The sequence below is a fragment of the Sminthopsis crassicaudata genome, chromosome 1 (genome assembly GCF_048593235.1).
Source record: "Sminthopsis crassicaudata isolate SCR6 chromosome 1, ASM4859323v1, whole genome shotgun sequence".
In the NCBI taxonomy this organism is placed as follows: domain Eukaryota; kingdom Metazoa; phylum Chordata; class Mammalia; order Dasyuromorphia; family Dasyuridae; genus Sminthopsis; species Sminthopsis crassicaudata.
The window spans coordinates 453804786-453819055 of record NC_133617.1 but is presented as its reverse complement, the minus strand read 5'-3'; the positions used below and the strand labels follow the sequence as shown (position 1 = coordinate 453819055).

At 32.6% G+C, this 14270-nt stretch overlaps 1 protein-coding gene across 21 annotated transcripts in view; it reads right to left on the bottom strand.

The window, feature by feature from the left end:
- Positions 1-14270, bottom strand: part of IFT74 (intraflagellar transport 74) — a 177004-nt gene that overhangs the window by 9852 nt on the left and 152882 nt on the right. For 16 of the 21 annotated variants that reach the window (XR_012484573.1, XR_012484571.1, XR_012484572.1 and 13 more), the window contains 2 exons: positions 5441-5566; positions 1-61 (listed from right to left, as the gene is read on the bottom strand). Coding sequence is in view for 16 of the 21 variants with exons in the window: in XM_074280775.1 (XP_074136876.1) it covers positions 1-61; positions 5441-5566 (187 nt within the window). In the remaining 5 variants the exon portion in view is untranslated. The remainder of the gene's footprint in view (positions 62-5440; positions 5567-14270) is intronic. The other 5 variants (XM_074280781.1, XM_074280786.1, XM_074280782.1 and 2 more) reach the window with 1 other exon arrangement.

The window sequence follows — 14270 nt, the reverse complement described above, 5'->3', positions numbered from 1 at the left end:
ATTCTTTCATCACAAAGTTATTTTGCTCATGGTGTTGCCATTTCCTCTCCAAATTTGTAAGCTGAAAACAAAAAGAAAACTGTTAGTAAATTCTCACACTCAACAACTGTACACCCATTATGAAGGTAAGGGGAAAAAAAATCCTCAATTTTAAAACTTATCAAGTCCTGGTATGAAATTTTGCTGATAAGGCCAGTATAAATAAATTATGGAATATAAATGTACAAATATGCATTTATTTTTTAAAATAGCTTTTATTCCAATTGTTTGTTTTCGAAACAAAGAGCTTTTCTAACAAAGTAGATATAAACGGACAGAACTTTACAATCTGATATCTCTCATGTCTAAAACAAGAAGCAATTCAAACATATATATGGAACAACAAGCTACGAATTTTTAGTGCAAGGAACACTGGATAAAAAAGCTAAGGGAAGGGCAGCAAGGTTGGCATAGTAGATAGAGCACTAGCCCTTAAGTCAGGAGGACCTGAGTTCAAATCTGACCTCACATACTTAACACTTCCTAGCTGTGTGACCTGGGGCAAGTCACTTACCCCCAACTGCCTCAGAAAAAAACCCTAAGGGATCTGGATTCTAGTCCCACTTCATATACAAAGTAACTTTGTACAAAGTACTTCATATATCTGGAGCTCTGTTTCCCTGCTTATAAAATCAGGAAGGTTAAAATAAAGATTATGATTTATATTTGGAACTATGCTCAAAAAGTTATTAATCTGTACATACCCTTTGATCCAGCAGTGTTACTACTGGGCTTATATCCCAAAGAGATTTTAAAGAAGGGAAAGAGACCTGTATGTGCAAGAATATTTGTGGCAGCCCTCTTTGTAGTGGCCAGAAACTGGAAACTGAATAGATGCCCATTAATTGGAGAATGGCTGAATAAATTGTGGTATATGAATATTATGGAATATCATTGTTCTGTAAGAAGTGACCAGAAAGGCCTGGAGAGACTTACATGAACTGTTGCTGAGTGAAATGAACAGGACCAGAAGATATACTTCAACAACAATACTATATGATGATCAATTCTGATGGACCTGGACCTCTATAACAATGAGATGAACCAAATCAGCTCCAATAGAGCAGTAATGAATTGAACCAGCTACACCCAGCGAAAGAACTCTGGGAGGTGACTATATACCACTACATAGAATTCTCAATCCTTCTACCTTTGTCCTCCTGCATTTTTTATTTCCTTCCCAGGCTAATAGTACACTATTTCAAAGTCCGATTCTTTTTGAACAGCAAAATAACTGTTTGGACATATATACTAATATTTACACTTTAATTTACCCTTTAAATTTACACTTTAACATATTTAACATGTATTAGTCAACCTGCTATATGGGGGAGGAGGTGGGGGAAGGAGGGGAAAAATTGGAACAAAAGGTTTGGCAATTGTCAATGCTGTAAAATTACCCATGCATATAACTTGTAAATAAAAAGCTATAATAAATTAAACCCCCCCCAAAAAAGATTATGATTTAGAACTAAAAGGGATTTTAGAAATAATTTCATCCATGCCCTTTTATATGAAAAAAGTCTTCAGCAGGTAAAGTGAGAAACTTGAGGTCACTCAGCTAGAAAGGATCTTTAAGAAGATACATTGCTAGCTCTTTAATTCAATGTTTTGTCTAATCCTGTAAATCTCTCCTTTAGAATTTGTGAAGTCTCAATACCACAAAAGATAGTACATTCTAACACTGTCAAAGTTCAGCTTACTAGGAGAAATTTTCTTATTTCCAGAGTTGAGTTGCCTGATCGAGAACAGATCTGCCAAAAGATTATGAGGGCTGGTGAAATATTGGCTTTGTTTCAATAATTTCAGCATCAACAGGAAGCTAATGTGAATATTATATTTATGGTTGCTTCCTCAGAAAACAATTTGACTGGTATAAAAATGCTTAGTATTTAAAAATACATTAAATTTATACTTTTTGTTTTATATCAACTTCATTTCCTTAAAAAAAAAAAAAAAAAAAAAAAAAAAAAAAGCAAAAAGACTTGGGTCTCCCAATCTCACTGTGAGTGTTCTTCCTTACACAAATCCACCCTTCTCTCTTTCCTAAATCCCCAGTTCCAAACAGCAGCCTCTCTGGTAGTAAGGTTTATAGATATGCATCACTACACCCTGAAAATACCTTCATTTCCAAAGACATCTCTCTCTCCCCTCCACTTAATGGTAAGCCAATCCATAACAAAGGATATAAAAAGAGGGAATAAATCAAATGAATTATTTGATTAATTTGTTATTTTTTGCTCATCAAATCAATCAACATATCATTTGCATTGACAGTACATATAATTTCCCCACTTCTGTAAAGAAGTAAAGAAAATAATTTAATTTATTCTTTGGAGCCAACCTTGGTCATTTAAATTATATAATCTTCAGTTGTTTTATTCTATTTGCACTATTACAATCATTTCATAGTTTTCTTGATTCTTCACTCTGCATTTCTTAATACAAGCTTTACATTTCTCTCAATTCTTCACATTCCTCATTTCCTACGATATAGTAACATCCCATTATATTATGTACCACAATTTATTTTCCATTGTTTGTTATGATAAAATATAATGGTATTAATAATTCAGTATATATATAAGTACTTAATTTTCAAAAGGAAAAATATTTTTAAAATAATAGCCATGTATATGAAAATAAAAATGAGTTGGCCTTTTAAAAAAAAATGCCAGATCCAGGGCATCTAGGTGGTGCAGTGGATAGAGTCAGAAAGACCTGAGTTTGAATGTGGCCTCAGAGACTTAACTCTTCCTAACCCCAACTGCCTCAGCAAAAAAAATAATAATAATAATAATAATAAAATTTAAAATTTTTTTTAAAAGATAAGGTCAAAATGAGTTCATGATTTAGGCATAAAGAATGATATTATAAATATATTAGAAGAACATAAGATAATTTACCTCTCAGACCTGTGGAGGAGGAAGGAATTTGTGACCAAAGAAGTACTAGAGATCATTATTGATCACAAAATAGGTAATTTTGATTATATTAAGTTTAAAAGTTTTTGTACAAACATAACTAATGCAGACAAGATTAGAAGGGAAACAAAAAAAATGGGAAAACATTTTTACATCAAAGGTTCTGATAAAGGCCTCATTTCCAAAATAAATAGAGAATTGACTCAAATTTCTAAGAAATCTTCAATTGATAAATGGCCAAAGGATATGAGCAATTTTCAGATGAAGAAATTGAAACTATTGTAGTCACATGAAAAGGTCCTCCAAACCACTATTGATCAGAGAAAAGCAAATTAAGACAACTCTGAAATACCAATACACATCTCTTCAGATTGCTAAGATGACAGGAAAAGATAATGATAAATGTTAGAGGGGATGTGGGAAAACTGGGACACTGATACATTGTTGGTAGAACTGTGAATGGATCCAACCATTCTGTATAGCAATTTGGAACTATGCTCAAAAAGTTATCAAACTGTGCATACCCTTTGACCCAGCAGTGTTTCTACTTCTAGCTTTTAAAGGAGGGAAAAGGACCCACATGTGCAAAAATGTTTGTGGCAGCCCTTTTTGTAGTGGCAATAAACTGGTGGCTGAATAAATTAAGGTATATGAATGTTATGGAATATTATTATTCTGTAAGAAATAACCAACAGATTGATTTCAGAGTGGCCTGGAGAGACTTACATGAACTGATGCTAAGTGAAATAAGCAGAACCAGTAGATCATTGTATATGGCAACAATAAGACTATATGATAATTGTGATGGACATGGATGGCTCTTTTCGACATGAGATAATTCAAACCAGTTCCAATTGTTCAGTGATGAAGAGAGGCACCTACACCCAGAGAGGACACTGTCGGAACTGAGTGTGGACCACAACATAGCATTTTCACTCTTTCCGTTAATGTTTGCTTGAGTTTTGTTTTCTTTTACAGGTTTATTTCTCCTTCTTGATCCGATTTTTCTTGTGTAGCAAGATAACTGTATAATTATGTATACATATATTGGATTTAACATATACGTTAACATATTTAACATGTATTGGACTACCTGCCAATATTTTATCATTGGGAGGAAGGAAGAAAAAATTTGGAACAGAAAGTTTTGTAAGCGTCAATGTTGAAAAATTACCCATGAATATGTTTTGTAAATACAAGGCTTTAATTTGTAAAAAAAAATGATAAAAGGAGTGGTTTCAGAGAAACCTGGGGAGACATATTAATTTATGCAAAATGAAATGAGCAGCTGAATCAGAAGAAACAATTTACACAGTAACAACAATATTGTAAAAATCAAATGTGAAAGACTTTGTAATTCCGATCAATAACCCACCACAAATCCAAAGGACTCAATAAAATATGCTTTCTACTTACAGATAGAAAAATGTTATTTTAAGAGTACATACTGATAGACATTTTCTTCTATTTCTTTCTTTCTGTACTCCTCCCTCCCTTTTTTGCAAGGCAAATGGGATTAAATGACTTGTCCAGGGTCCCACAGCTAAATGTTAAATATCTGAGGCTAGATTTGAACTCAGGTTTTCCTGATTCTGGGGCCAGTGTTCAATCTACTGTGCCATCTAGCTGGCCCTTCTTTCTCTTTAAAAAAACAAACATGGCTACTATGGAAATTTGTTTTCCATGTATACATATTTGCAATGGTTTTACTTTTCTTTTCTTCTCAATATGTGGGAGAATGGGAAAAGGGAAAGTGAGAATTTGGATCTTAAAATGAAGATAAAAAAAATAACTTCAGCAAAAGAAAAAGAATAAAGAGTCTAAACAACAGAGAAAATTCAGTACTTATGAAAGTGACAGTAAGAAACTAGTTTGGTTGGAAGGAAAATTCTTAATTCTTAAATTCCTATTTAAGGAAAATGGAACTGCTAAGGGAGATTTAAAGACTATCTTTTAAAAAATTATACAAGAGCAACAGAGAGTCAGAATAAAATTTAAAAGCAATAAACAGAAAGTCTTAAGGAGACAAAATTGGTTGAATTTAAAGATAATCTTTTTTTTTCCAAAACCTATTGTTAAATGGTGATAGGAAATTGTGAATAAAAATTATAGAAGTCTGGATGTGGAGAGTAGAGGAATTTAATTATTTAGAGACTACTTTGTATTTTAAGTCTTGGGATAAACACACAATTTATGTAAGACAACATTCCTATTCTCACAAAGCTTACATTCTGGCAAAGAGAAAAGACATATTAACAGATAACAAATATATACAATAATACATATTAACTATATTAAAGAAATTCAAAATAGAAAGTTTTTCTTTTAAGGTTATAAGAAAAGTATTGTTTTGGGACCTAGATTCTGAATTGAGGAAGAAGCAGGATAAACCATCTAGAAATAAATCAGGTTATATATTAGCTTCCAACTCTTCCCTCTCAATTAAAAATTAAATCCTAAAATATTTTTTTTATTACCTGAGAATGTGTCTCATTCTCTTGTAATTGAGTCTTTAATGTCTCATATTCAGAATTTAGCTTCTCCATTACTTTCTTATATGTGTTTCTGCGTTTTGATAATGCTGTTCTTGCTTTCTGGAGTTTCTGTGAAAAAATATAATCAACATTTGACTAATTACTATAAAAACATGACAGTATAGTGAGATTAATTATGGCTACATCCATGACTATGATCCATGAGTAGTGGAAGCCCAAAATATACTAGCTGCTGACCAGTACATATTGCCTGCTGGGGACCTGGTTACAACACTGTCTATGCTGTCTAAATTAACATGTGAAGTAAGGACTAGTGCCCTGACTCTTGTTTGCCAACAATATTCTAAGCTATAATATTAGAACTGATTTGCCACCCACTTCTATTTCTATGGTAATTTCCCACCATCTATTACTTGTATTCTGTATTATCTATCTCTCTATTAGCAACAAACTATTCTCATCCCTACTTCCGACCATTCACCCCAAATCTAATCCATTTAAGTCCCATTCCACAGTGAGCAAAATTCCCTTCATTCCTCTTCCTCTTACCTACTAACAAAGGATGCACACCCTCTACATCATGGTTTTGTATGAGAAACTGCAATGTTTTTTGCTCTCTCATTACAATTTCCAGTCTCTCCCTTTGCTCATATCACTAAAGACTTCCTCCTTCTGTGAAATTTCATATCCTTTTCTGTTATGGTCCAGAACTCTGAACCTGAAACAAGGACTCTTACAAGATGCTAATTCAGTAGAATTGATGGTTATCTAGTTTAGCATCATGTTCAGTATGATTATGATTAAAAAGTTCAGTATGATTGATTTAATCTAAGCTCTCAGAGCCAAGGAGAGAGAGAGATTCATTTCCATCTTCCTCAGCCCTGTGGTGGCTGGCCTGGCCTCCTTCATTTTCTCCACTGAAACCAAGGTTCTAGAAAGCCTTTAAGAAAGCTACCCGGGCCCCAGGAAAGGAGACAAGACTTTGAAAGAGATAATAAAGGATTTGGACTTTAACCCTTGGCTACTCTTGTGGTGATTACTTGAACTGAAAAGAAGGCTGCCCCAGAGACCTCCAGAAAACCCAAATAAGAACATCATACTTTTCAAATATGGTGGTTACTGTATACTGGTTTCCAGACCACTTTCCTTCCTTTCTCAAGGAAAAAGTCACTGTCTCCAAATCTTGCCCTTGTATTAGATGATTTTAAAATTCATGCTGGAGTTCCCTCAAAATCTCCAGTTTCCCAATTCATCAACATCTTCAAATCCCACAACATACAACTAAACTGTACTTTACTCACACATAGGATCTGAATTTGATCTCACAATTAACACAATTAACTATCCTCCATTTTCTTAATAATAAAAAAAATGACATTTCTTCTGACAATAACCCCTTAACAATATGATGGGTCAAGATACCATAAGGATCAGTTATTAGAAGAGGCATCTCTATAATTTCTTAAACTCATATCTTTGGCATCTCTTGTCAAACCTTTACCTTGAGCTGGAAGTCACATTGGATAAGTTTATATTATTAAACTTCATCTGGGCCCTCATTTGACCGAGGTAATATTGTTATTATTTTCTATTTCATTTATGATAAGAGCTTTTCCAAATGTTTCTCTCTTCTTAAACTTTTCACACTTTCCCTTTCCACACAACCCCTCCATTTACCTTTTACTACAAAAAGTGAGACATTGGGCACAGGCTTAATTTTATCTTTTTTTAATCTCAAAATTCCTGTACATCATTTACCACTTTCTCCTATTCTCCTAGTCTCTTACAATAAAGTGTTCCTTCTTATGATCTTAAATTCATTTCTTCTCATCTTCTCTATCAGATTACAACCTTAATTATCCTTCCATTATTCTCATTTTTCATCTCTCTACTAGTTCCTTTGCTATTACATCTTTAAAACACATCTGTCACCTCTAACCTTAAAAAAATAGTGATACCAAAAAAATAAAGAAATACAGAAAAGAGAAAATCAATGAACAATTTAAGAAAAAGGAAGAGAATATAAAGAAGCTTAAAAGAATAAAGAAGCCTACTACACAAAGTAGTAGGGAAGTATTGGAAGTTCCATTTCAAATATCAAGGGAAAGAAAAGAAGCTGTAAAGTAAATAGCTCTTTTTTTTTTTTTTTCTGTTTTCCTTTGTATAAGAAAATGCTATTGGTTGATGTTTTTCAAGTTTATTATAACAAATAGGGAATTAAAAAAAAACTATACTAAAAGCCATTCCTAAATAATCAAAAGTTGTGAATTAGGCCCAAAGAGCTATAAAATCATGCAAATCCTTTGATCTAAAAAAACCACTGCCAGTCTTGAATCCCAAATAAGATTAAAAAAAAAAAAAAAAAGAAAAAGGGTTTGAGAGGATGTCCATGCCCTAACAACTAATTGAGAGAGAATGGCTGAATAAATTGTGGTATGTGATGGAATACTATTGTTCTAGAAGAAATTATGAGTGAGAGGTGAAGCTAAGATGGCAGAGAATAGACAGGATTTTGCCTGAGCTTTTCCTGGCTTCCCTCAGAATCAACACTAGATCAACCCTATGAATGAATTTTGGAGTGATAAAACCCACAAATATTTGAAGTGTAACAAATTTCCAGTGGAAGATATCATGGAAGGACTTCAGAAAAGGTCTGTCTCAGTTGGGCAGGGAGGAGGGGAGATGTGGTCCAATACAGGTGTGGTGCAGAAGACCCCAGGAGGAGAGAACCTGTGAAATACAGTGCCAGTCTCCTCTTAGCCAAAGTACAGCAATGTTGGCTACTCTGTTCTGGTTCAGAAGGCCAGTGGATCAGCAGACTAGGTGTGAGACTTCCAGTGCAAATAATGAGCCTTTGAACCTTTACCTAATAGACAAGACTTGGCTAGGTGAACTGAGCACAGCGTGTAAGCCAGCAGCACCACCAGCACATTGTGAAAACCCTGTTAATGTGTAGAGACAATCTCTCCTGTGTCCTAGGAGCATTCCTCAACCTTTAAAAATGAATAAAAAAAGCAAAAAGAGCTCTGAGCATAGATAGTTATTACAGAGACAAGGAAGAACATAACTCAAACCCTGAGGACATTGAAAGCAAAACAACTCCATACAAAGCCTCAAAAAGGTGATATGAACTGGTCACCAGCTCAATTCTTGAATTCTTGGAATTGAATTCAATTTTTGGAAGAATTCAAAGAAGGATCTTAAAAGAGAATTAGAAGAAAAATGGGTAAAGGAAATGAGAGCTTTGCAGGAGAGTTTGAAAAAGGAAATATAGAAACTGACTGAAGAAAACAGTTTTCCGAAAAATACATTTGGTGAAATGGGGAAAAATATATACTGAAGAAAACTACTTCTTAAAAATAGATTTGGTGAAATGGAAAAGAAAACAATTCCTTAAAAAACAGAATTGATAAAATTGGAAAAAAAATCCATTGAACCAAAAAAACTTTTTTAAAAGTATAATTGAAAAAAAAAAAAGTCTAACTAAAGAAAATAATGCACTGAAAATTAGAATTGGACAAATGGAAGTGAATGACTCAATGACATCAGTCAAAACCAAAAACAAAAAGAAAAAATAAAAGAAAATTTAAAATAACTCATTAGAAAAACTACCGACCTGGAAAACAGATCCAGTAAACAATTTAAGAATTATTGGGCTACCTGAAAGCTACAATTTAAAAAAAAAACCTAGACAACATCCTTTCAAGAAATTATGAAAATTGCCCTGACGTCCTAGAACCAGAGGATAAAATAGCCTTTGAAAGAATCCAATCACCCCCTGAAAGAGACCCTCAAAATGAAAACTCCAAGGAATATTATAGCTACATTCCAGAATTATCAGATCAAGGAGAAAATACCGCAAGCATCCAGAAAGAAACAATTAAAAGTATCAGGGAACCACAATCAAGATTACTCATGAGCTAGTAGTAGCAGCTTTTACTTTAAAGGATCAAAAGGTCTAGAATATGATATTCCAGAGGGCAAAGGAGCTTGGACTGCAGCCAAGAATCAATTACCCAGCAAAACAGCATTTTCCTTCAAAGAAAGAAGTTGGACATTCAATGAAATAGGGGATTTTCGATTATTTTTAAAGAGACCAGAGCTGAATGGAAAATTTAATCTTCAAACACAGAACTTAAGAGTAGCATAAGAAGGTAACAGGAAAGGAAAAAAATCCCTCTTTTTAAAAAAAGGTTAAAATATTTACATCTCTATATGAGAAAATATGTTTTTATCACATATACACAACACACAGAGGGTATTGGTATAATAATGTGCTATATAAAAAAGAAAGTAGGGGTGAAAAAGGATTGTCATAGAAGAAGAAAGGGGAGATAAAATGGGGTAAAAAAAAAACAACTATTAAAGTTGAGGGAAAGAAGGAGTAGATAGTATTGTTTGAACTTTAATCTCACCTGATTTGGCTCAAAGAGCCATCATACTTATTTAGTTTTATAGAGAAACTTGTCTCAATCTACAAAGAAATGGGAAGGATAAGGAGAAAGGAAGGGGGAGGCAAATAGATAGGAAAGCAGAAGTAGAAGGGAAAAGAGACAAGAAATTTGGGAGGGGTTTTAACAAGGGGTTTAGCAAAAGAGGGCAGATTGAGGGAAGTAGTGGTCAAAAGCAAAACACTAGTGAAGACAGAAAGGGAGAAAGAAGAGAAAAAACATATCTTGGGAAAAGTGGATGGCAGGAAATAACTATTAATTTTAATTGTGAATGTGAATGGGATGAACTCTCCCATAAAACAGAAACAGATAGCAGACTGGATTAAAAGCCAAATTGCCATAATATGTTGTTTACAAAAAATACATTTGAAACAGAGAGAAACATACAGAATAAAAGCAAAAGGCTGGAGCAGAACCTATTATGCTTTAGCTAAAGTAAAAAATAAAAAAACAAAAAACAGCAAGGATAGTGATCCTGAGCTCAGTTCAACAAAAATAGATCTAATTCAGAGAGATAAGGAAGGAATCTACATCTTGATAAAGGTAACAAAGACAATGAAGTAATATCAATATTAAAAATATATGTATCTGGTGATATATCATCCAAATTCTTAGAGAAAAAATTAAGAGAAGTGCAAGAAGAAATAGACAGCAAAACTGTACTAGTGGGGAATTTAACTAGATAATTCTAACCACAAAATAAACAAGAAAGAAGTTAAGGATTTAAATAGAATTTTTGAAAAATTAGGTATGATAGATTTTTGGACAAAATTGAATGGGGACAGAAAGGAATACTTTTTCTCTGTGCTATGTGGCACACAAAAACTGATCATGTATTAGGGCATAAAAATGCCACAGTCAAATGCTGAAAGACAGAAATTGTAAATGAATCATTTTTAGATCATGATGTAATAAAGGGCCATGGAAAAACTGACCAAAAATTAATTGGATAATTAAATAATCCAATCTTAAAGAACAAGTGGGTGAAACAACAAATTATAGAAATAATCAGTAACTTCCTCCAAGAGAATCACAATAATGAGATAACATTCCAAAATTTATAGGATGCAGCCATCGTTCTTCGGGGAAATTTTATATATCTTGATGCTTACATGAATAAAATAGAGAAAGAGAGGATAAATTAATTGGGCATGCAACTAAAAAAGCTAGAAAAAGAACAAATGTCCCCCTAATCAAATACCAAATTTGAAATTCTGAAAATAAAAGGGGAGATTAATAAAATTGAAAGTAAAAAAATTATTACAAAATTTAAGGAGTTGATTTTATGAAAACCCCCAAAGTAAATAAAACTTTAGTTAATCTAATTAGAAAAAGGAAAATCAAATTAACAGTGTCAAAAATGAAAAGAGTGAACTTACCATCACCAAAAATTAAAACAATAATTAGGAGCTATTTTGCCTAGTCATATGCCAATAAATAGGATAATCTAAGTGAAATGGATAAATACATATATATATATATATATATATATATATATATATATATATATATATAACATAGATTAACAAAGGAAGAAATAAATTATTAAAATAGTCTTATTTTAGAAAAATAAACTGAACAAGTTATTAATGAACTCTCTAGGAAAAAATCTTCAAGGTCAGATGGATTTACAGGTGAATTCTATCAAACATTTAAAGAACAATTCTAAAACTATACAAACTATTTGAAAAAATAGGAGAAGAAAGAGTCGTACCAAATTTATTTTATGTCACAAATATGGTGCTGATACTTAAGCCAGAAAGGGTCAAAACAGAGAAAGAAAATTATACACCAATTTCCCTAAAGAATATCAATCCAAAACTCTTAAATTAAATATTATCAAAGAGATTACAGCAAGTTATCATCTGGATAATACATTATGACCAAGCAGCATTTATACTAGGAATTCAGGGCTGATCCAACTTCAGGAAAACTATTATCATAATTGACTATCAATAACCAAAATTATATCAATAGATGCAGAAAAAGCATTTGACGCCCATTCCAATTAAAAACTTAAAATGATAATGTAGCACTTACAGTAAGCATTATATGTAAACGGGATAAATTAGGAAAATTCCCAGTAAGATCAGGGTGAAAAAGGTTGCCCATTAATACTATTATTATTCAACAACATATTAGAAGTGTTAGCTTTAGCAATAAGGGAACAGAAAGAAATTGAAGGAATTAGAGTTGGTGATGAGGACACAAAATTATTACTCTTGGAGATGATATACTTACAGAATCCTAGGAATCAATTAAAAACTACTAGAAACAATTAACAACTTTAGCAAAGTTCCAGGATACAAAATAAGTCCACATAAATCATCAGCATTTCTATATGTTACCAACAAAGTCCAGTAGAGCAAGATAGAAAGAGAAATTCCATTAAAAAAAAAAAAAGTAGATAATATAAAATTATTTGGGAGTCTACCTGCCAAGACAAAGTCAGGAACTATATGAAAACAATTACAAAACACTTTTCACACAACGTTAGAGCTAAATAGTTGGAACAATATCAAGTGTTCATGGGTATATTGAGCTAATATAATAAAAATGACAATTCTTAAATTAATCTACTTATTCAGTGCCATACCAAACTGCCAAAAACTTACTTTATAGAGCTAGAAAAAACAATAATGAAATTCATCTGGAAGGACAAAAGGTTAAGAATTCCAAGGGAATTAATGCAAAAAATGTAAATGAAGGAACCTAGCCCTATCAGACCTAAAATTATATTATAAAGCAGTGGTCATCAAAACCATTTGGTACTGACTAAGAAATAGAATAGTGGAGCACAAGACACAATTGATTAGACCCAGAAACTTCAGCTTCAGGCTTAAGAACAAACACACTCAAACATTGCTGGGAAGATTGAAAAATAGAATTGGCAGAAACCAGGCATTTTAAACTAACCCCTAACACCCTATAACAAGATAAATTCAAAATGGGTTTATGATTTAGACATAAAAGGTGAGAGATACTATAAGCAAATTAGAAAAACAGATCTGTAGAGAAGGAAGGAATTTATGGCTAAAGAAGAACTAGAGAACAATAAGATATGCAAAATAAATAATTTTGATTATATTAAATTTAAAAGATTTTGTACAAACAAAACCAATGCATGCAAGATTAGAAGAAAAACAAAAAACTGGAGAAAAATTTTCACATCCAAGGGTTCTGATAATGGTCTAATTTTTAAAATATATAGAGAACTGATTGAAATTTACCTGAATACAAGCAATTCTCTAATTGATAAATGGCTAAAGGATATGAACAGACAATTTTCAGATGAAAAAATTAAAGCCACTTCTAGTCATATGAAAAAAAAGTCTATTGATTATCATTATTTGTTTATAGAGAAATGCAATTTAAGATAACTCTGAAGTACCACTACACAGATCTCAGATTGGCTAAGATGACAGGAAAAAATAATGACAAATGTTGGAGGGGCTGTGGGAAAACTGGGACTCTAATACACTGGTGGTGGAGTTGTGAACTGATCCAACCATTTTGGAGAGCAATTTGGAACTATGCCCAAAAAGCTATCAAACTGTCAATATCCTTTGATCTATAGCAGTGTCTCTATTGGGCTTTTATTTCAAAGAGATCATAAACAGGGAAAAGGACTACATGTGCAAAAATGTTTGTAGCAGTTCTTTTTGGAGTAGCAAAGAACTGGAAACTGAATGGATGCCCATCAATTGGGGAATGGCTGAATAAGTTATCATATATGAAATGTTATGGAATATTATTGTTCTATAAGAAATGATGAGTAGGATGATCTCAGAAAAGCCTGGAAAAATTTATGTCAACTAATGCTGAGTGAAATGAGTAGAACCAAGAAAACATTGTACATAGCAACAACATTATTATGTGATGATCCAACTGTGATGGACTTGGCTCTTTTCAATAATGATGTGATTCAGGCCAATTCCAGTAGCCTTGTGACAGAAAGAGCTATCTGCACTTAGAGAAAGGATTATGGGGCTCGAATGTGGATCATATTTTAACCATTTTTGTTGCTATTCTTTTTTTCTCTCATTTTTTTTTCCTTTTTGATCTGATTTTCCTTGTGCATCATGATAAATGTAGAAATATGCATAATGTCTCTTGGATTATTTTCTGTCTAGGGGAGGCAGGAATAGGGAGAGAAGGAGAAAAATTTGGAACACAAGGCTTTATAAGGGTGAATTTTGAAAACTATCTTTGTACATATTTTGAAAAATAAAAAGCTATTATAAAAAAAATGAACAAGATGCTCTAAGAAAAACTTGGAAAGTTCGCTATGAACTCATAAAAAATGAAATAGACTATCTACAAAATAACAGTAATGTCATGGGATGATCAGCTGTGAATAA